The 20,383-nt window shown below is 50.6% G+C and overlaps 1 protein-coding gene across 7 annotated transcripts in view; it reads left to right on the top strand.

The window, feature by feature from the left end:
- Positions 1-1,668: 1,668 nt before the first annotated feature.
- The window catches only part of IVD (isovaleryl-CoA dehydrogenase), a 31,131-nt gene continuing 12,416 nt past the window's right edge, over positions 1,669-20,383 (top strand). For 2 of the 7 annotated variants that reach the window (XM_078334380.1, XM_078334381.1), the window contains exons 1-9: positions 1,669-1,837; positions 3,681-3,770; positions 3,983-4,034; positions 6,691-6,860; positions 7,297-7,390; positions 7,586-7,722; positions 9,311-9,407; positions 11,118-11,211; positions 11,630-11,711. In XM_078334380.1, the coding sequence (XP_078190506.1) occupies positions 1,694-1,837; positions 3,681-3,770; positions 3,983-4,034; positions 6,691-6,860; positions 7,297-7,390; positions 7,586-7,722; positions 9,311-9,407; positions 11,118-11,211; positions 11,630-11,711 (960 nt within the window). In that variant the 5' untranslated portion in view covers positions 1,669-1,693. Of the gene's footprint in view, positions 1,838-3,680; positions 3,771-3,982; positions 4,035-6,690; positions 6,861-7,296; positions 7,391-7,585; positions 7,723-9,310; positions 9,408-11,117; positions 11,212-11,629; positions 11,712-11,817; positions 12,418-12,524; positions 12,598-14,979; positions 17,997-20,383 lie in introns of those variants that run through there. The other 5 variants (XR_013521041.1, XM_002753548.6, XM_078334378.1 and 2 more) reach the window with 5 other exon arrangements.

Raw genomic sequence — 20,383 nt, 5'->3', positions numbered from 1 at the left:
GTAATCACTTGTACCTGGGAGGCAGAGGTTACAGTAAGCCAAGATGGCGTCATTGCACTCCATCCTGGGAAACAGAGCAAAACTCCATCTCAAAAAATATAATTTCAGTTCTTTCACTATCTACTTGGAGTTAAGAGTCAGACCCTACAGGTTAGGGCTCAATCTCACAAGACTGCCCCCGACTTCAGATGCCAATCACAAGTAGATTGTCACCTATATGTCTGATTAACAAGCCAAAAAAACAAGATTCCCATGACCCCTTCCTTGGGTTCGATTAATTTGCTAGGGTGGCTCACAGAACTTGGGGAAACACTTAAATTTACTGGCATATTATAGAGGATATTACAACGGGTACACATGAACAGCCAGATGGAAGAAATAGATAGGGAAACGTATGGGGAAAGGTGTGCAGAGCTTCCATGCCCTCTGTGTTCAACCCAGAAACTCATGAAATCTTGTTCAAGGGTGTCTTTCTTTTTAAAAAAATTTTTCGAGATGGAGTCTTGCTTTGTTGCCAGGCTGGAGTGGAGTGGCATGATCTCAGTGCACTGCAGACTCTGCCTCCCAGGTTCAAGTGATTCTCCTACTTCAGCCTCTTGAATAGCTGGGACTATAGGCGTGGGTCACATGCCCAGCTAATTTTTATATTTTTAGTACAGATGGGATTTCACCATATTGGCCAGGTTGGTCTCGATCACTTGACCTTGTGATTCAGCCTCCCAAAGTGCTGGGATTACAGGCGTGAGCTACCTCACCCAGCCTGCAATTTTCTTTTTTTTGAGACGGAGTTTCGCTCTTGTTACCCAGGCTGGAGTGCAATGGCACAATCTCGGCTCACCGCAACCTCCGCCTCCTGGGTTCAGGCAATTCTCCTGCCTCAACCTCCTGAGTAGCTGGGATTACAGGCACGCGCCACCACGCCCTGATAATTTTTTGTATTTTTAGTAGAGACGGGTTTCACCATGTTGACCAGGATGGTCTCGATCTCTTGACCTCGTGATCCACCCGCCTCGGCCTCCCAAAGTGCTGGGGTTACAGGTGTGAGCCACCACGCCGAACAATATTTTCAATTTATAATGGGTTTATCGAGAAGTGACCCTACTGTAAATCCAAAAGCATCTCCAACCTGGAAGGCAGCTACCCCTTAGTAACCCCTTTCCCATAAAACATTAATCAAAATCTACAAACCTTGTTATATAATAAAGCAAGTTGGACTAAGTTATAATCAGTTTGCACAGCAGAGGAGGCACTACTTTCCCATTGTTTATTCCAGAGATGCTTGACTAATTTAATGGGCACGTGGGCAGTTCTCTGATGGCTGTTTCCACACTTCGCTCTCCCACAGAGATTTCCGCAGTTAGGGGCTGCTATTTCAACGCAGGGAGATAAAAAGGAAAAAACAAATGCTCGTCTACCACCCTAACGACCCGCCCTAGGGAGCACGTCAGCATTTCCAGCGCTCGGGGCAGGCCCACCCGGCCTGCGGCTGCTACACTGGCTGGAAGCTGGCGGGCGACCACGGCTGATTGGCTCCAGTGAGGCCAAAGGACAGCTCCGCCTGCGGCGGGCCGCGGAACGTGATTGGCTGCTATCGACCTTCCCCCTCGCGGGTTAGCGGGGAGGCGAAGCCTGGATTGGGGGAGCTGGAAGAGCTCACTCATTGCATCTCTCTGGTTCCTGGTGCAGGGCAGAGATGGCGTCTGCGGCTCGGCTGCTGGGGCGGCGTGTGGGGAGTTGGAGGCTGCGGCCGCCGCTTGCCGGCTTCGTTTCCCAGCGGGCCCACTCGCTTTTGCCCGTGGACGATGCAATCAACGGGCTAAGCGAGGAGCAGAAGCAGGTGAGGAGACTGACCCCCCTCCTGGCCCCAAGGCCTCCTTCCAGCCGTGGCTTTTTTGCCTGTGGGCGATTGGGAGCGCTAGCTCGTGGGCAGGACGCGGGGCCTCCGGAGCCTCGTCTGTGGAGTGGAGATTTGCGACCTCAAGGCAGGACTGCTGGAAGTAGAGAGGAGTCGAGGCTGGGAGAGCTCCTGAGAGCATGATGGCATTTTGGTGGGTGATTGGCCAGGCTACCGCTTATGGCACAAGGGTCCTCAATCTGTATGTAGTAGCTCACTTACCCCTGAATACTGAGGTATGCGTCTCACACCTGGATGATCCTCGTAATCACCAGGAAGTCTTTTTTTTTTTTGTATAAACACGTCGAGGGTTTCATTTAAAAAGCCACAGCGAGCTCTCCTGTCGCTCTTCAGCCCATTAGGTCAAAGCACAAAGTTGAACAAGTACTTGAAAGAAGTAGTTAGAGGGCAGGTACCAGGGCTCACACCTGAAATCCTAGCGCTTTGGAAGGCCGAGGTGGAAGGACTGTTTGAGCTCAAGGGTTTGAGATCAGCCTGAACAACGTAGCCAGACCCCACCTCGTAAAATGTAGAAAAGAAGTTAGAAATCGAGCGGAACCAGATTCCTTCCTGAGGCTTCACTTGGAGGCTGGATTTAGTTGGTGGAACTATGAGCCTTTCAGCAACTTCACAGTTTATGTTTCAGAGCTTCCGTGACCCACCTCAGGCAGAAAGGGTTCAATCCCTATTCTCAAGCTTTCCTGCCAAGAGGAGTTTCCCAATACACTCTCTGAGTATTCAGTCCCTTTTAGTCAAAGGTTCAGGGCCTAGAAAGAGCCTGACACCTGTGGATCTGGAGGCTGCCTGGAGTGCAGCTAGAGCATAGTGGGTGGGAGGTGGGAAGGTGCTGAGGAAGCTGAGAGAGTCAGCTGGGGTCAGCTCCTGCAGGGCCTTGCAGGCCTGCTTCAGGAGCTTCTGTTTCATTGGTACAGTGCAAACTAGTGGAATGATTTTTTTTTTTTTTTTTTTTTCCTCCCCGAGATGGAGTCTTGCTCTGCTGCCCAGGCTGGAGGGCAGTGGTGCTATCTGGGCTCACTGCAGCCTCCACCTCCCAGGTTCAAGCGATTCTCCTGCCTCAGCCTCCCAAGTAGCTGGGACTACAGGCGTGCGCCACCACACCTGGCTAATTTTTGCATTTTTAGTAGAGCTGGGGTTTCACCGTATTAGCCACGCTGGTCTTGAACTCCTGACCTTGTGATCCACCCACCTCAGCCTCCCAAAGTGCTGGGATTACAGGCGTGCACCACCTCGCCTGCCCTGATTATTATTATTATTTTGGTGATGGAGTTTTACTCCTGTTGCCCAGGCTATAGTGCAGTGGCGCTATCTCGGTTCACTACAACCTCCACCTCCCACGTTCAAGCAATTCCCCTGCCTCAGCCTCCCAAGTAGCTGGGATTACGGCCACCACACCTGGCTAATTTTGTATTTTTAGTAGAGAGGGGGTTTCTCTTTGTTGGTCAGGCTGTTCTCCAACTCCCAACCTCAGGTGATCCACCCACCTCATCCTTCCAAAGTGCTGGGATTACAGGTGTGAGCCACTCTGCCCAGCCAGATTGATTTTTATGTAGGGGAGTGATGTTTTAAAAAGTACCATCAAGCTCTCTAGGCCAAAGACCTTAAGAAAGAGGGGTGAAGATCATCTCTGAGGGGGCTTAAAGTACTGAGGCCTCTCAGTTTCAGTCCTGTGCTATTTGGTGAAGTTACTGTGGCCTTTTCTCCTGAATGTGCCCTTGGTAGTGGAGATGCTGTCCACAGTGGCATCTGTTTACCTCTCTCCTGTTAGCTTCGTCAGACCATGGCTAAGTTCCTTCAGGACCAGCTGGCCCCCAAGGCCCAGGAGATTGATCGCAGCAATGAGTTCAAGAACCTTCGAGTGAGTTGGGAGGCCTGGGCCATGGGGGCAGTCTGGGAGTGGGGCTGAGTTGTGCTGCTGCCTGGAAGACCTCACACAGTTTTGTGGTAAATGAAGCCTCCCTAAGAATGCAGCCCCTCTCTCTGAAGTGTTTGGGTCTCATTGTTCCAGCCACATGTGACTGTCTGCCTTCCCCTCAAAACTCATTCCACTCCACTCCATTCTGTTTGCAGGAATTTTGGAAGCAGCTAGGGAACCTGGGTGTATTGGGCATCACAGCTCCTGGTGAGTATAGTGTCTCCCTAAAGAGAAATTTTCTTATGTGCCCTTTAAGACAGTTCTCAAAAGAAGCAGGTAGAGAAGGGAAAGATTGTGCTTAAACCCAGAACTGGGTCGGACGTGGTGGCTCATGCCTGTAATGCCAGCACTTTGGGAGGCCGACGTGGGTGGATCACCTGAGGTCAGGAGTTCGAGAGCAGCCTGGCCAACATGGTGAAACCCTGTCTCTACTAAATGATACAAAAATTAGCTGGATTGTGGTTGCAGGCCCCTATGATCCCAGCTGCTTGGGAGGCTGAGTCGGGAAAGTTGCTTGAATCTCGAAGGCAGAGGTTGTGGTGAGCCAAGGTCACACCACTGCACTCCAGCCTGGTTGAGAGAGCAAGATTCCATCTCCAAAAAAAAAAAAACCCAGAACTGCCTCCTTTGGACCTGTGAAAGCACCCATTAACTGTCAGCCCAGAGAAGAGGACACACTTCTATTTCATTAGACAGTGATGTACAGAAGGCAGAGAGATTACTTAGGTTAGTGTGGCTCACTTGGATCAGGATCAGTCCAACTCTTGAACTCTGCATACTTAATAGGTTCCCCCAGGTGATTTGGGAAGTTTAGAAAACTCTGGATCAGGCTAGGCTTGGTGGCTCACACCTGTAATCCCAGCACTTTGGGGAGGCTGAGGCAGGTGGATCACGAGGTCAGGGGTTCAAGACCAGCCTGGCCAACATGGTGAACCCCATCTCCATTAAAAATACAAAAATTATTTGGGCATGGCACCTGTAGTCCCAGCTACTCGGGAGGTTGAGGCAGGAGAATCGCTTGAACTCAGGAGGCGGCAGTTGCAATGAGCCAAGATCGCGCCATTGCACTCCAGCCTGGCAACAGAGCAAAACCCTGTCTCCCCCTCAAAAAAAAAGAAAACTCTGGATCAAGTGATTGTCTTCATAGTACCTCAGCCTTACTCCCTCCCCTAATCCCTATAAGCTCTGCCCTACCAGTGGCTTCTTGGCAGGAACACTCGGGCAGGTGTCCCTGTGGGGATTGCCCGTGTCCTCTTCTGCCCACAGGTTAGAGTTCATATACTTCTCCTTATCTCCTAGAAAGTTTCATCATAGACAATGATAAAATGAAAACACTTAAAGATTAATACAGACCATCTTAATGTAAAAGTGTTGGGGGAAAGGCTGCTGGGCACTCGTAAGCAAGACTCTCCAAATGTGTTTTGGGGGTTTATGCGCCCCACTGCCTGCAGACAGTATACTTCTGAATCAGACTGTATTTTATGGAAGAAAGAGGCAGTTAGAAATCAGATGAAAATGGCCGGGTGTGGTAGTGGGCTCCTGTAATTCCAGCAACTCCAGACGCCAAGGCAGGAGGATCGCTTGAGCCCAGGAGTTCAAGGCTGCAGTGGGCCATGATTGTACCCCAGCCTGGCAAGAGAGTGAGAGCCCCTCTCTGGAAAAAAAAAAGAAAAGAAATCAGATGAAAACTCTTTCAAGGGAGAACCTGAAAGAGAAAGCCAATGCGAGTTCTGGTTTCTGCATGATGTCCTGGCGGCTGTTTCCAATGTCGCCTGCCTTCAGGCTTTCCTTCCTGCAGTTGTAGGGGCAGGTCAAGTCTAGGACCAGCCTGACTTCTTGGTCAGAGTGAACATGTGCATAGGACCTTGCTAGGCTTGACCCAATCAGCAGGGTTGGGGGTGGTATCAGGTGACCCAGCCACTTTGAGTTTGGATCTGCTGCCAAGGAAAACAGGCATATTTTATGAGGAATTCTTAAATTCTCTGCCAGCATCTCATCTGCTGTCTGCTGCACAGTCCACCTCCAGATTCTCCCTGAGGCTGTGACTCTCCTGTCCTGTTACCAGTCCTGCTTCTTTGGGTTCAGCCCTATGCTATAAAATCTCACCTTCCCGGCCGGGCGCGGTGACTCACACCTGTAATCCCAGCACTTTGGGAGGTCGAGGTGGGCAGATCACGATGTCAGGAATTCAAGACCAGCCTGGCCAACATGGTGGAACACCGTCTCTACTAAAAATACAAAAATTAGTGGAGCGTGGTGGAAGGTGCCTATAATCCCAGCTACTTGGGAGGCTGAGGCAGGAGAATAGCTTAAACCCGGGAGGCAGAGGTTGCAGTGAGCCAAGACTGCGCCATTGTACTCCAGCCTGGGCAACAGAGCAAAATTCCATCTAAAAAAAAAAAATCTCACCTTCTTTAGCCTTTTGTACACACATCACATCCTCTGGCTTTGTAGCATCTGTTCCTGGTGCTTTGGACACCACCCCCACCCCGATGCCTTTGTTTTTCCTCTGTTAAACTCCAGGCCCTCTTTCTTCATGTATTCATCTGCCTCTGTATTTGTGTTACTTTGTGAGTAGTGGGTGCCCAAGTTGCTCATGTATCTACATCAAGAGTTCTCTCTGGGATGAAGTGGGAGTTGCAATGTTGACTTCGGAACCACCCCTCAGCCTCCCAGCAGCAGCAGGCAAAACCAGTCCAGTGAGCTTGTAAGCAGGTTCGTGCCATCAGCCTATTCATGTTGCTAGTGGAATTTGGAATAGATGCTACAAGGTTCCTTTCTACCAACAAATGCAAGATTCTTACAAATGTCCCGATTTAATCTGGGCTGCCTTTTCCACTCACTTGTACCACACCACTCCCAGTTCAGTATGGCGGCTCTGGCCTGGGCTACCTGGAGCATGTGCTGGTGATGGAGGAGATATCCCGAGCTTCTGGAGCAGTGGGGCTCAGTTACGGTGCCCACTCCAACCTTTGCATCAACCAGCTTGTGCGCAATGGGAATGAGGCCCAGAAAGAGAAGTATCTCCCCAAGGTGAGGAAATGGAAATTAAATACATGCTAATCTCACAGTGCAACTGCCAACTGGAAGACACCCTCTCCCCTTGGTGGGGGCCAGTCAGACCTGCTTTCTGTAGCATGCTGCCATGAACCAAATGTGGTTAGGAAGGGGTCATGGATTGCTTTAAAATACTTGAGCCAAAAATATTAAAAATAGGACCAGAACTCTTGCATTGGGCACAGAAATGGAAGAGTAGGACTAGCTTCCTTTGCAAAGGGAATGGAAAAAGGAGAGGTGTTTTCAGCTTTGTCATCAGGCTTCTTAGAAGAGACTTCTACGACTTTATTGATACCTTGGTCTGGGAGAGAAGTTTGAAGGGGTGTAATGTGGACAGGAAGAAGCAGTGTCAGTGAGCTGCTCTAGGGTACTCCAAGGTTATAACAAGGTCTGTTGGGGGTTTTCCTTGTAGCTGATCAGTGGTGAGTACATCGGAGCCCTGGCCATGAGTGAGCCCAATGCAGGCTCTGACGTTGTCTCTATGAAGCTCAAAGCAGAAAAGAAAGGTAAGGCCACTCTTGACTTGGGAGCCAAAATGGGCAGAGGTACAGACATCAGGGTGAGGGAGCAACAATTGGGGTGGCCCCTGCTGGGTTTCCAGAACTTTTTCAGAGCTGGACAACTTCTTGCACAGCAGAAGGTCTGTGGCCTGACAGACAGGCCAAGATGGCTTGAGCAAATAGCCAACATCCTGCCCTTAGGAGATCACTACATCCTGAATGGCAACAAGTTCTGGATCACTAATGGCCCTGATGCTGACGTCCTGATTGTCTATGCCAAGACAGATCTGGCTGCTGTGCCGGCTTCTCGGGGCATCACAGCCTTCATTGTGGAGAAGGTAAGTATAGGTGGGTGCAGGGCCAGGGAGGCTTCTGCCTCCTGACAGTGGTACCAGAGATGGCCCCTTCCAATGATCTCAAATGCGATCAATGTTGTGTGTTCTGCAAGGTCCCCAGAGGTGGGGTGAGGCAGAGAGCAAACGGTAAGGAGGGTGACCAGAAAGTCCAGGGAGTCCAGGGCAGATGGCTCACTTCTGAAGACCGTAAAGCCATCCTCAGCGCCAGGCCACACAGAGAGGTCTAGGAAGGGGAGGACTGAAAGGAGGTCGGGATGTGACAGTCAGGGTACCACTGGTGGACCTGGTGAGCGTGGCCACAGGAGACCGAGGTGTGCGGGGGATGCAAGTGGAGACTGCATCTGTGGCAGCCTTGACAGCAAAAGTGAGAAGGAAGCACAGCAGGAGTTCAGAGGAGAAGTTGGGAGTTTGGGTTTGTTTTTAGGAATTAGAAAAACAGCAAATCTTTTGTCAGAAGGAGAAAAAAAAGGAAAGGAAAAAGGAAAACTGAGGTAGGAATTGAGATATGTGGGAAAGAGTTCACAGAACACAATGGTGAGCGGGAGCAGGAGAGATAAGGATGGGTTACAGGTGATGGTGCGGGAACCAGCTGCCTAACAATCAGGAGGAGGAAGCTGGAGCCCTGAGAAGGCTCGGGTCACAGGGGTGGGGGAGTTGGCAGAGAGTTTCTTGAGTGTATATTGTAAAGGTCTGTGGTACCCTCCATAGAGAGGAGGGGGAAAGTAGCTGTCTAGGGTTGGAGCAGTAGGGACCTGGCTGAGATTGGAAATCTTTTCCTTTTTTTTTTTCTTTTTCGAATCGGAGCCTCGCACTGTCGCTGGGGCTGGAGTGCAATGGCAAAATCTTGGCTCACTGCAACCTCCGCCTCCCAGGTTTATGTAATTCTCCTGCCTCAGCCTCCCGAGTAGCTGGGATTACAGTCACCCACCACCACACCCAGCTAATCTTTTGTATTTTTAGTAGCACCTCAGCTTCTCAAAGTGCGAGGATTATAGACGTGAGCCACTGTGCCCGGCCAAGGTTGGAAATCTCAAGGTTGCATAACTCTGCCTACGTTATAGGGTGAAGAGCACCCTCATTACAGGTGAAGGGCAGCATGTGCGAGCACTCTGCTGGGCACCAACATGCTGCAACCCAGTAGTCCAGGTCAAAGCACAGTGGTGATTCAGTTCAGCCCTGGTGGATCCCTTTGGGTACAGACAGAAGAACAACAGAAGATAAGGGAATTGACTGGGCTGGTGAGAGTGTCTTGAAAATAATGTCCCCTGGGGGAGGGAAACAAGGCCCAGTGAGGTCAGGAGGGCTCAGGAATTGAGCATATGATTGAGAAAGAACTGTCCCCATGAGAACTGGGGAGAACACAAGCTAGCAGCAGAGGAGGCTGCAATCAGTCTGGGGTTTTAGTAGCACTGGAAGGTCCTGGGGGGAGCATGGGACTGGGATGCTGCCATGCCGTGCAGGCACAGGGACTTGATAGGAAAGTGGGTGCCTTCTTCCCAGGGGTTCTTTCCTTTACCAGGCCCCCTTGGGGCTAATCTGTAACCAGGACCACCCTTTGTTTCTTGTAAAGGGTATGCCTGGCTTTAGTACCTCTAAGAAGCTGGACAAGCTGGGGATGAGGGGCTCTAACACCTGTGAGCTCATCTTTGAAGACTGCAAGGTTCCTGGTAAGTAGCACCGAGAATTAGGGAACCCCTCTCCTGACCCCTTTCCAGGCTGATGTGGCTGTTCTCAAGCTGAGAAAGCCTCTGGGTTAGAGAGGCTCGGCACTGTGGTGCTGGGCTGGGGCTGCTGGACAGCGCTCCTTCCTAGCCAGATCCCTGCAGCAGCATGCCTGACTGGCATCGCACACTCTGTGTGAGGTCTGTATCCAGTAACCAGAGGAGAAGGGTCAGACCTGCCCTTTCCCACTGATGTGCTTCACTCTTTCTCTACTTTTGCGAGTCTACTGCATGTAACTCATCAACTCATATTTTTGTAAAAAAGTTTTTAAATGAGTTATTCATTTTTAGTATTAATAATGCTGTAAAAACACATCTGAATCCACTGATGGAAGTCAGACTCAGTGAAGAGAAGGCAGTTCTGTTTGGGTATGAGTATTTTCTCTCCCAAGGAACTGAAGTGTGACGTGGTAGAGCGCTGTGGGAGAACCAGTGCAGCCATCATGTACTAACCAGACCAGGGGCATGGATTTGTTGTTTAGGGTTTTTTTTGTTTTGAGGAGTCTCACCCTGTCACACAGGCTAGAGTGCAGTGGCGTGAGGTTGGCTCACTGCAGCCTCTACCTCCTGGATTCCAACGATTCTCCTACCTCAGCCTCCCAAGTCTCTGGGAATACAGGCACATGCCATCCTGCCCAGCTAATTTTTCTTTTCTTGAGATGGAGTTTCACTCTTGTTGCCCAGGCTGGACTGCAATGGCACAATCTCAGCTCACTGCAACCTCCGCCTCCCGGGTTCAAACGATTCTCCTGTCTCAGCCTCCTGAGTAGCTGGGATTATAGGCACGTGCCACCACGCTCAGCTAATTTTGTATTTTTAGTAGAGACAGGGTTTCACCATATTGGCCAGGCTGCTGTCGAGCTCCTGACCTCAGGTGATCCACTCGCCTTGGCCTCCCAAAGTGCCAGGATTACAGGCATGAGACACCACACCTGGACAGGGGCATGGATTTGATCACATTAGCTGTCTTCCTCAGCCATATACTATGCCTAACACCCATAATCTGACAGCCCAGAAAAATGTGCTTTAATTGCAAGGAGCATCCAGGGAAGGGAATCTGTTCAGCTCCTTCTTTGGAAGGGAAAATTCAGCAAGCATTAAAAACAGGTCAGTGGTGTCAACTCATTTTCCTGCCCACACCTCCAAGACCATCCCGTGTCCTGGCTTACTGGGTGGAGAGGTGCTCAGCAGCTTCTGTCACTAGCTCTGAATGGCCTGTCTCCTGGACAAAGAAGCTTTCATGGACTACCCTGCAGGGAGCTGACATTGGATCAGAGCTGACTCTACCTGGGGGAAAAGAGTAACTCTCTGGTTTCTTTATAGGTGCCTGTATAGAAAGAGTCAGGGAGGGGTTGGGTGACTTCTAGACCAATTCGCTTTTCTTCTTTCCCTTCCAAGGGAGTCCAGCGAGGGAAGGGAAAGATCTGTCAACCCTGGGCTTTGTGGCTGGCCTTGTGGATGGGGTGGGGGTCCTGGTAGCTCCATTTCTGACTGGAAGGGATACACTTGATCCTTTTCTTTTACCTGGAACCTTAGTTGAAAGTCAGTTGACATATTTGCCTTGCTTGAGAGCCATATTTCCAAATCAGGTGCCTTTGATAAAAGTGAGGAGGCTGTGCACAGCTCTCTACCTCTGACCATCATTTATCCTGGCAGCTGCCAACATCCTGGGCCATGAGAATAAGGGTGTCTACGTGCTAATGAGTGGGCTGGACCTGGAGCGGCTGGTGCTGGCCGGAGGGCCTCTTGGGTAAGTGTGAGGCTTGGGGGAAGCTGGGCTCTGTTGTCCTCCTGGTGGGTGACCCACCATGAGCAGCAGCAGCCTTCCCCTTGGGAGGCCAAAGGGAGCCATCTCCTGGCCCTGCACTCTCCTGGGAGACAAAAAGAACCTCCTCCTCCCATGTTTAATTTCTTCCCACCGCAGGGAAATATCATTAAGTGACAGACAAAAGGCCTGAGGAGCAGGGGGTGACTTACTCAGCTGTTAAATGACATCTGGGCTCTAACGCCCCCTGTACCTGTGGTCAGTCAGGGCCATAACTGTGGCAAGAGTTTCTGAAGCTGCTTTTCTCTTCGCTGGGACTCCGGCCTTCCCACACCAGCGTTTTGCCTCTGCACCTAGTGGTGGGATGAGGAGGGGCTCATGGGGCCTTTCTCCTTTCTGGTAGGCTCATGCAAGCGGTCCTGGACCACACCATTCCCTACCTGCACATGAGGGAAGCCTTTGGCCAGAAGATCGGCCACTTCCAGGTGAGCCGAGTGCTTTTGCTGACATGTGCTCTTCAACTGGGCTAAAGTTTTCTTTGAAGAGAGAGGAAGTGGGGCAGGCACCATGGATATTTACTATCTTCTCTAGCAAATTCAGCTTGACTGCTTGGAATGCAGTTTTCCTCAGTGTGCAGCTGGGCTCTGGAAGTCATCAGGAAGTTTGTCACATTGCCACCTCGGTTCCTGTGTAAGGTGGATGAACTAGACATTGTGAGGTTGGAGAGTGAAGCATGCAGGTTGTGGGCGCAGAAGGGAAAAGAGGTTGTCATTTGCAGTTAGACCTTCTGGTCTGAAAAAGCTGCTGGAAGGTAATAAGCATTGCAGTAGACAGTGCCTTGGGAGCCATGCTTTTCAGAGTCAGTGATGGCCACTGCAGGGTTCAGTGTGGGCCGTGGAACAGCCACTCTCTGGCCATTCTAACTCCCACATCTGCCTATCCATCTCTACCATCCTGGGTAAATCCCATCTCCTCTCCATGCACCTGCTTCCTCATCCTTGGCTGTCTTATTGCCGTTGCTGACCTGCTTTTCGTAACTGGGAGAGTGTTCCAGCATGTTGATCTGTGACCACCCTTTGTGCCCAGTTGATGCAGGGGAAGATGGCTGACATGTACACCCGCCTCATGGCGTGTCGGCAGTATGTCTACAATGTCGCCAAGGCCTGCGATGAGGGCCACTGCACTGCCAAGGTGAGGGCCAGCCTCAGTGGGGGAGAGGCAGGGGCAGTGGACCGGCTGCTGGGCCTTGCTGTCTGTGTGCCTCAAAGGCCCCTGCTGACCCAAGCTTCCTCCTGTAGGACTGTGCAGGTGTGATTCTTTACTCAGCTGAGTGTGCCACACAGGTAGCCCTGGACGGCATTCAGTGTTTTGGTGAGTGGCCCCTGCTCCTCATTCCTAGGTCTCCCTTGCTCTTGGGACCTGTAGCTGCTTCAGAAAGCAGTTTCCGGGTGGGCGCAGTGGCTTACGCCTCTAATCCTAGCACTTTGGGAGGCCAACGCGCGTGGATCACCTGAGGTCAGGAGTTCGAGACCAGCCTGGCCAACATGGAGAAACCCCATCTCTAATAAAAATACAAAAATTAGCCAGGCGTGATGGTGCATGCCTGTAATCCCAGCTACTTGGGACGGCGAGGCAGGAGAATCGCTTAAATCTGGGAGGTGGAGGTTGCAGTGAGCCGAGATCACACCATTGCACTCCAGCCTGGGTGAAAAGAGCGAGACTCCATCTCAAAAAGAAAAGAAAAAGCGGTTGCCTCTCCACTTCTCACTATGTGCTTATGCTAGGCCCAGCTGAGCTGGCACCTTTAGGTTCCTTCTGTCCCAGTTACAAGAAAGAAATGGAAAGCTAATGAGAAAACTGCTAGAGACCAGGAGTTGCTGTTGCCTTCGGCAACAACCCCATCTCATCCTCCCTGCCCGGTCTCATAGACACCAGGAAATGGGGAAAGGGAGATGTCTCAGGTAGACCGGTCTTGTTTCCATGTTGTGCAGTGGTTAAGAGCACAGACTTGAGCCGGGCAGCCGAGGTTTGAATTCTTGAGCTGCTACGCCAGCGTGTTCTTGTCCCTACTTGCCATGTCTGTCAGTGGCTCCACCATTTCTTTGTTAGGTATCTTCAACACTCTGGGTGGCCTTTCAGCCACAACCTCACCCACCCTACCCCGAACAAGGCACAGGAGTCCCCTCTTTTCTTCGGCTTGTCTTTCCATGGTTTCAGTTACTGTGGTCAACCAAGGTCCAAAAATACAAAATGGAGCCGGGCGATGTGACTCACGCCTGTAATCGCAGCACTTTTGGAGGCCGAGGCAGGCGGATCCCCTGAGGTCAGGAGCTGGAGACAAGCCTGGCCAACATGGTGAAACCCCGTCTCTACTAAAAATACAAAAATTAACTGGGCCTGTAATCCCAGCTACTTGGGAGGCTGAGGCAGGAGAATTACTGGAACCTGGGAGGCGGAGGTTGCAGTGAGCTGAGATTGCGCCTTTGCACTCCATCCTGGGTAACAGAGCGAGACTTGCATCTCAAAAAAAAAAGCACAGCCAGGCGTGGTCACTCACACCTATAATCCCAGCACTTTGGTGGCTGAGACAGGTGGATCACCTGAGGTCAGGAGTTGGAGACCAGCCTGGCCAATATGCTAAAACCCTGTCTCTACTAAAAATACAAAAAAAATTAGCCAGGCATAGTGGCAGGCATCTGTAATCCCAGCTACTTGAGAAACTGAGGCTGAAGAATCGCTTGAACCCAGGAGGTAAAAGTTGCAGTGACTGGAGATTGCGCCTTTGTACTCCAGCCGGGGTGACAAGAGCGACACTCCGGCTCAGAAAAAAAAAAATGCCATAGGCCAGGCGTGGTGACTCTCGCCTATAATCCCAGCACTTTGGGAGGCTGAGGCGGGCAGATCACATGAGGTCAGGAGTTTGAGACCAGCCTGACCAACATGAAGAAACCCTGTCTCTACTAAAATTACAAAATTAGCCAGGCCTGGTGAAGCATGCCTGTAGTCCCAGCTACTCGGGAGGGTGAAGCAGGAGAATCACTTGAACCTGGGAGGCAGAGGTTGGGATGAGCCGAGATTGTGCCATTGCACTCCAGACTGGGCAACAAGAGCGAAACTCAGTTTCAAAAAAAAAAAGCTAAATGGAAGTTCCTAGAAATAAATAATTCATAAGTTTAGTTTAAAGTCCACACCATCCTAAAAAGCATGATGAGTGTTGTGCCATGCTTCTCTGTCATGTTTGGTAGTGAGCCATCCTTTTGTGCAGCATATCCATGCTGTGTGGGCCGCCTTCCTGTTGGCAGTCACCTAGGGTATCCATTCAGCCATCTCAGTAACACCATGCCTGTGTCTAAGTAACGTTTATTTTACTAAGTGGCCCCAAAGTGCAAGAGTAGTGATGCTGGCATGTGGTTATAATAGTTCTATTTTAGAATTATTACTGTTAATCTCTTACTTTGCCTAACTCATAAATAACTTTCTCATAAGTATGTATGTATAGGGAAAATATGCATATATGGGATTTGGTACTGTCCACAGTTTCAGGCATCCACTGGGGTCTTGGAATGTACCTCCCAAGGATAGGGAGGGACTAGTGTATTCCCCAAACCCCTCCCTCTCGCTCCCTTTTGCTGCTTCACTTTTATCAGTCTCTCCTTCTGTGGCCTGTTCTATATACTTGGCCTTCTGTTTGCTGTCTTTGTTTCACCCACTGTCGGTCACTTCCTTTCTTCTCTGCCCAAACCCTGGTTGCAGGTGGCAATGGCTACATCAATGACTTTCCCATGGGCCGCTTTCTTCGAGATGCCAAGCTGTATGAGATAGGGGCTGGAACCAGCGAGGTGAGGCGGCTGGTCATCGGCAGAGCCTTCAATGCGGACTTTCACTAGTCCCAAGACCCCCTTTTCCTGCACCTAGAGGCCTTTCTTGGGAAGTAGAGATGTGGCAGCTCTCCCACCCTGCCCGCAGCAGGCCTTCCTGCCCAGCCGCTCTTCTTGCGTCAACCCTCTGGCCTCTGGATGAGGTTGCATTCTACAACGTTCTACATAACGGCTGCCAAGCACATGGGCCTCACAGCCAGGCCAGTGCCAGGACTAGTGTTCTGTAATTTAAAATGGACTCAGCAGGAAGCATATTGTCAGGGAATTGTTCGGATGGGCTTTGGTGACTCTGCCCTTGCTCTCTAACTTCCAAGCCCACCTCCCAGGGTAGGCACCTGGGGGCATGCAGGTACCCCCCTCTTCTTCTTGGGGGAGGCCTCTGACATGGAGATCTCTCTGCTCAAGCACAGCAGAATCATGGCCCACTTCATGTACTAGAACTGGGTACAGGTTGAATATCCCTAATCCTGAAATCTGAGACACTTCTGGTTCTAAGCATTTTGGATAAGGCATACTTAATTTGCAGTCTCTCTTTCTGGGAGAAAAAAAAATAGAAAAACCCTAGCCTAGCCAGGCACAGTGACTCATGTCACCTATAATCCCAGCACTTTGGAAGGCAGAGGTAGGTGGATCACATGAGGTCAGGAGTTCAAGACCAGCCTAGCCAACATGGTAAAACCCTGTCTCAACTAAAAATACAACAAAATTAGCTGAGCATGGTGGCAGGCACCTGTAATCCTAGCTACTTTGGGAGGCTGAGGCAGGAGAATTGCTTGAATCTGGGAGAAGGAGGTTGCAGTGAGCCAACGTTGCACCATTGCACTCCAGCCTGGGCAATGAGAGTGAAACTATCTAAAAAAAAAAAAAAAAACCTAGTCCTTATTTCTTCCAGTTTCTAGAGGTATCAGCTCCTAGCATGTGAACACACGTGCTTGGCCAGGCATGGTGGCTCACACCTGTAATCCCAGCACTTTGGGAGGCCGAAGCGGGAAGATCACTTGAGCCTAGTAGTGAGCTATGATGAGGCCACTGTACTCCAGCCTGGGCAATAGAGTGAGACCCTGTGTCTAAAAATAAAAGTAAATGGGCTGAGCACAGTGGCTCATGCCTGTTGTCCCAGCACTTTGGGAGCCCAAGGCAGGCGGATCACAAGCTCAGGAGTTTAAGTCCAGCCTGGCCAATATGGTGAAACCCCATCTCTACTAAAAATACAAAAATAATTAGCCAGGCATGGTGACACATACCTGTAATTGCAGCTACTCGGGAGGTTGAGGCAGCAGAATCGCTTGAGCCCAAGAGGCAGAGGTTGCAGTGTGCTAAGATTGTGCCACTGCACTCCAGCCTGGGCAACAGAGTGAGACTCTATCTCAAAAAATAATAATTTAAAATTTAAAAATGATGCCTGGGTGCTGTGGCACACGCCTGTAATCCCAACACTTTGGGAGGCCGAGGCAGGTGGGTCACTTGAGCTCAGGAGTTTGAGACCAGCCTGGCCGACATGGTGAAACCCTGTCTCTACTAAAAATACAAAAATTAGCCAGGGATGGTGGTACGCACCTGTATTCCCAGCTACTCAGGAGGCTGAGGCAGGAGAATCACTTGAACTCAGGAGACAGAGGTTGCAGTGAGCTAAGATGGCACCACTGTACTCCAGCTTGGGCTATAGAGCGAGACTGTCTCAAAAAAGAAAGATAAATGAACAACACATGTGCTGCTAAGAGTCTGCAGTGGCGCAGAGCAGAAGGCAGCGTGCTTTTGTGTGCTATTGGAGACTGGCTCCTCCTGAAGAGCACCTCTGAGCCCTTGTGCACTGCCCTGCCACGGACATTGTCCAGTCCTGGCCATGTGACCACCCACAGCTGACTGGGCAGCAGGCACAGGCCCTACCCGAGCATGCCTGCTTGGGCTGGCCTGACTCCAGCTGGGGCCGCCTGTGTACCTTTCTCCAGACACCCTATGGCTAATTTTGTTACAACTGCAGAGTGACTGCTGCCGTTTTGTATTAAATACATTGCGAAGCAAACCCTCTGCTTCTAAACCAGTGTTTTGGGGAGAAGCAATCTGTTCGCCACTGCTTCCTGTCTGGATTCAGCTTGTGTCCTTGGAGAGTGGCTGGCCCAGGCCTTATTCATGCCCTCCAGCCCATCCTTTCATGAGAGACAGGAAGGTAAAATCAGCCCTTAGGATAGAGGTCTCAGCCTCCCTTTCCCAGATCTCCCAGTGAGTTTTCAAGGAAGCAGGGAGCCCAGAGTCATAAGTTCGTACAGCAGAAGGAAGCTTACAAATTTCTGAACACCACCCCTATGTTTTTAAAAAGATCAACACAATTTGGCTTTCTTTAGGTCTAAACTGGAACTAGAATCCAGATCTGCTAGTGGCAAAAATGGGGGTGTTCTGAGAATTCCAGCCTGGGGCCCCACTGTACAGGAGTCCTGTGCAGGATAGAGGGTGGTCTGAGAAGGGAATGGGTCTGGGTTGTTAGACTCCTGAGCTCCTGTAAGAGGGAACTGGTTTTCTTGGCTCTCATCCAGCCGAGCCTATCCTGGCTTTCGGTCCTGGCCTGCAGCCAAGTGCTGTTCCCAGCTTGAATCTCCACAGGGGGTTAGCGCCTCACCAACCCCAGTTCAGTCCCATCCTGAGGGCAAAATCCTGGGCTCATAGGCAGTCCCTTCACATCCCTGTCTTGCCCCCTGCTGTGTTGGAGCTGAATGTGAGTAAAAGGGCCATCTCACTGACTTAGTGTGTGGCTAGAGCAACCACACGCTAATACACAATGTGGCAGAATTCATCCAGTTTGTCTAAGCCCTGCCGACTTGGGGAGGTGACTGCTCTCCTGATTCTGTGTGTGAAGCAAAAGAGAAATGTTTTAAAAATAAAAGCAACAAACCAAAATGAACCATGTAGCCTGTGTGGTAAATGGAAGAGCAAGGGGCACGTCTGCTTTGGTTCTGGTGAGTGTGTTTTGTTGTCTACACGCGTTGGGCAAACCTGTAGCACAGCTGCCAGCACTGCTCCCTCCGCGGCTGCCTTTTATTCCACTCCAGTTTTAGGCAGGTCACACTCTCAGGACAGAGTGCTGCTGTTGATGCTGCCTGCCCTGTGGAAGGGCAACAGAACCTAGGGATGTTTTTAAGCATGGTCTGAGCACACCCATTATCAGAATTTGGCGACCAGGAAGAAAAATGCAGGTTGCTGGATCCTGCTCCAGACCTAATCGCATCCCCACAGGTGATTCTAGACAACGGCGACCACCATGTGGGTCCTAGAGCGGGCTTCCCCAGGAGCCTGAGTCCTAATTCTAAATCCATATAATCTAGTGATAACAACCGTGTAACCCTCTCAAGTCTGAGCTCCTTAATCTTTGCACAACTGGTGCGGGAGGCAAGGTTTCACGCAGGGCCCCCTTCCAGAAAACGGGTAAGGTGAGTTGCCTTCAGCGGGTTGGACTAGAGCTAGCGTAAACGCAGTATGTGGTCTGGGGAGGGGTGCCCAGTCCACCACCTGCCGGACGGGAGCTGAGACCTAGGACCCAGGTGGTCATCTGTCGAGACCCCCAGCCTAGGGCGGGTTCAGAGTCCTTCCTCTGACCCTCTCTCTGGGGCAGCGCACTTCTTGGAGCGCAGCACTGGCTCGCCAGATCCAGCTCAGGTGCCGCATGGAGCTCGCCTGCCCCCTGCCGGCCGACTGCAGGATTGCAGACGCACGGAGCCCGTCTATCTTGCCTTTGCCCGGGGTTCTGGTTCCAAGGCACCCATTCTGGGATTTCAGGACTCAACGACGTTTTATTTTAGCCAATAAGTACATTAAAGGGAAGCGGGGCAGGAGAAGGCTATCCTGTTACCATCATTTCATACAAGGCCTTTTTTTTTTTTGTCACTCAGGCTGGAGTGCATGGTGCAACCCGGCTCACTGCAACCTCCGCATCTTGGGTTCAAGCGATTCTCATGCCTCAGCTCAGCCTCCCAAATAACTGAGATAACAGGCATGTGCCACCATGCCTGGCTATCTTTTGTATTTTTAGTAGAGACGGTTTCATCATGTTGGCCAGGTTGGTCTCTAACTTCTGGCCTCAAGTGATCCACCAGCCTCAGCCTCTCAAAGTGCTGGGATTACAGGTTTGAGCCACGGTGCCTGGACAAGAATGGTCATTTCTAACAAAAAGTATAAAGGGGTTGGGCACGTTAGCTCACACCTGTAATCCCAGCACTTTGGGAGGCCAAGGCAGGTGGATCCCCTGAGTCTGGGAGTTTGAGATCAGCCTGACCAACATGGAGAAACCCCGTCTCTACTAAAAATATAAAAAATTAGCCAGGCATGGTGGTGCATGCCTGTAATCCCAGTTACTCGGGAGGCTCCAGCCTGGGCAAGAAGAGCAAAACTCCATATCAAAAAAAAATAAAATAAAATAAAGAATACAAACTCAGACAATGGCCAGGATTTTTATTTATTTATTTATTTATTTGTTTTTTGAGACAGGGTCCCACTATGTCACCCAGGCTGGAGTGCAGTGGCATGATCTCAGCTTACTGCAGCCTTGACCTTCCGGGCTCAAGCAATCCTCTGGCCTCAGCCCTCACCATTGCCAACCCCCCAGTATCTAGGACTGGAGGCATGCACCACCATGCCAGACTAATTTTTGTATTTTTTATAGAGCCAGGCTTTCACCATATTGTCCAGGCTGGGCTCAAACTCCTGGGCTCAAGAGATCCTCATGCTTCTGCCTCCCAAAGTGCTGGGATTATAGGCACTGAGCCAGTGTCCCCAGCCCTTAAATTTTTGTATGTGCTTCATGTTCACGGTTTTTAAAAATACTAGTTTTCAAAAGCTTATTTAAAAAAATAAAAGTCCCTGTCCCTCCTATCCCCATTCCCAATCCCAGGACAAAACCACTTTTGAATCTTTAAGGAGCTTCTTTTGGTAATTAACTTTGTGCCTCTAAGTGACATGCTTACTTACTGATTTAATTGTAGGCTTTTTTTTTGACAGAATCTGTCACCCAGGCTGGAGTGTAGTGGCACAATCTAGGCTCACTGCAACCTCTGCTTCCTGGGTTCAAGCAATTATTCTGTCTCAGCCTACCAAGTAGCTGGGATTATAGGCACACACCACCATGCTGGCTAATTTTTGTATTTTTAGTAGAGACGGGGGTTTGACCATATTGGCCAGGCTGGTCTCGAACCCCTGACCTCATGGTCCACCCGCCTCAGTCTCCCAAAATTCTGGGATTACAGCCATGAGCCACCGCACCCAGACCAAGGATAGTTCTTTAAAGTGCATAC

This window comes from Callithrix jacchus, chromosome 8, assembly GCF_049354715.1.
Source record: "Callithrix jacchus isolate 240 chromosome 8, calJac240_pri, whole genome shotgun sequence".
Classification (NCBI taxonomy): domain Eukaryota; kingdom Metazoa; phylum Chordata; class Mammalia; order Primates; family Cebidae; genus Callithrix; species Callithrix jacchus.
Note: the sequence above shows the minus strand (reverse complement) of the source record. Positions and strands in the feature narration are given on the sequence as shown.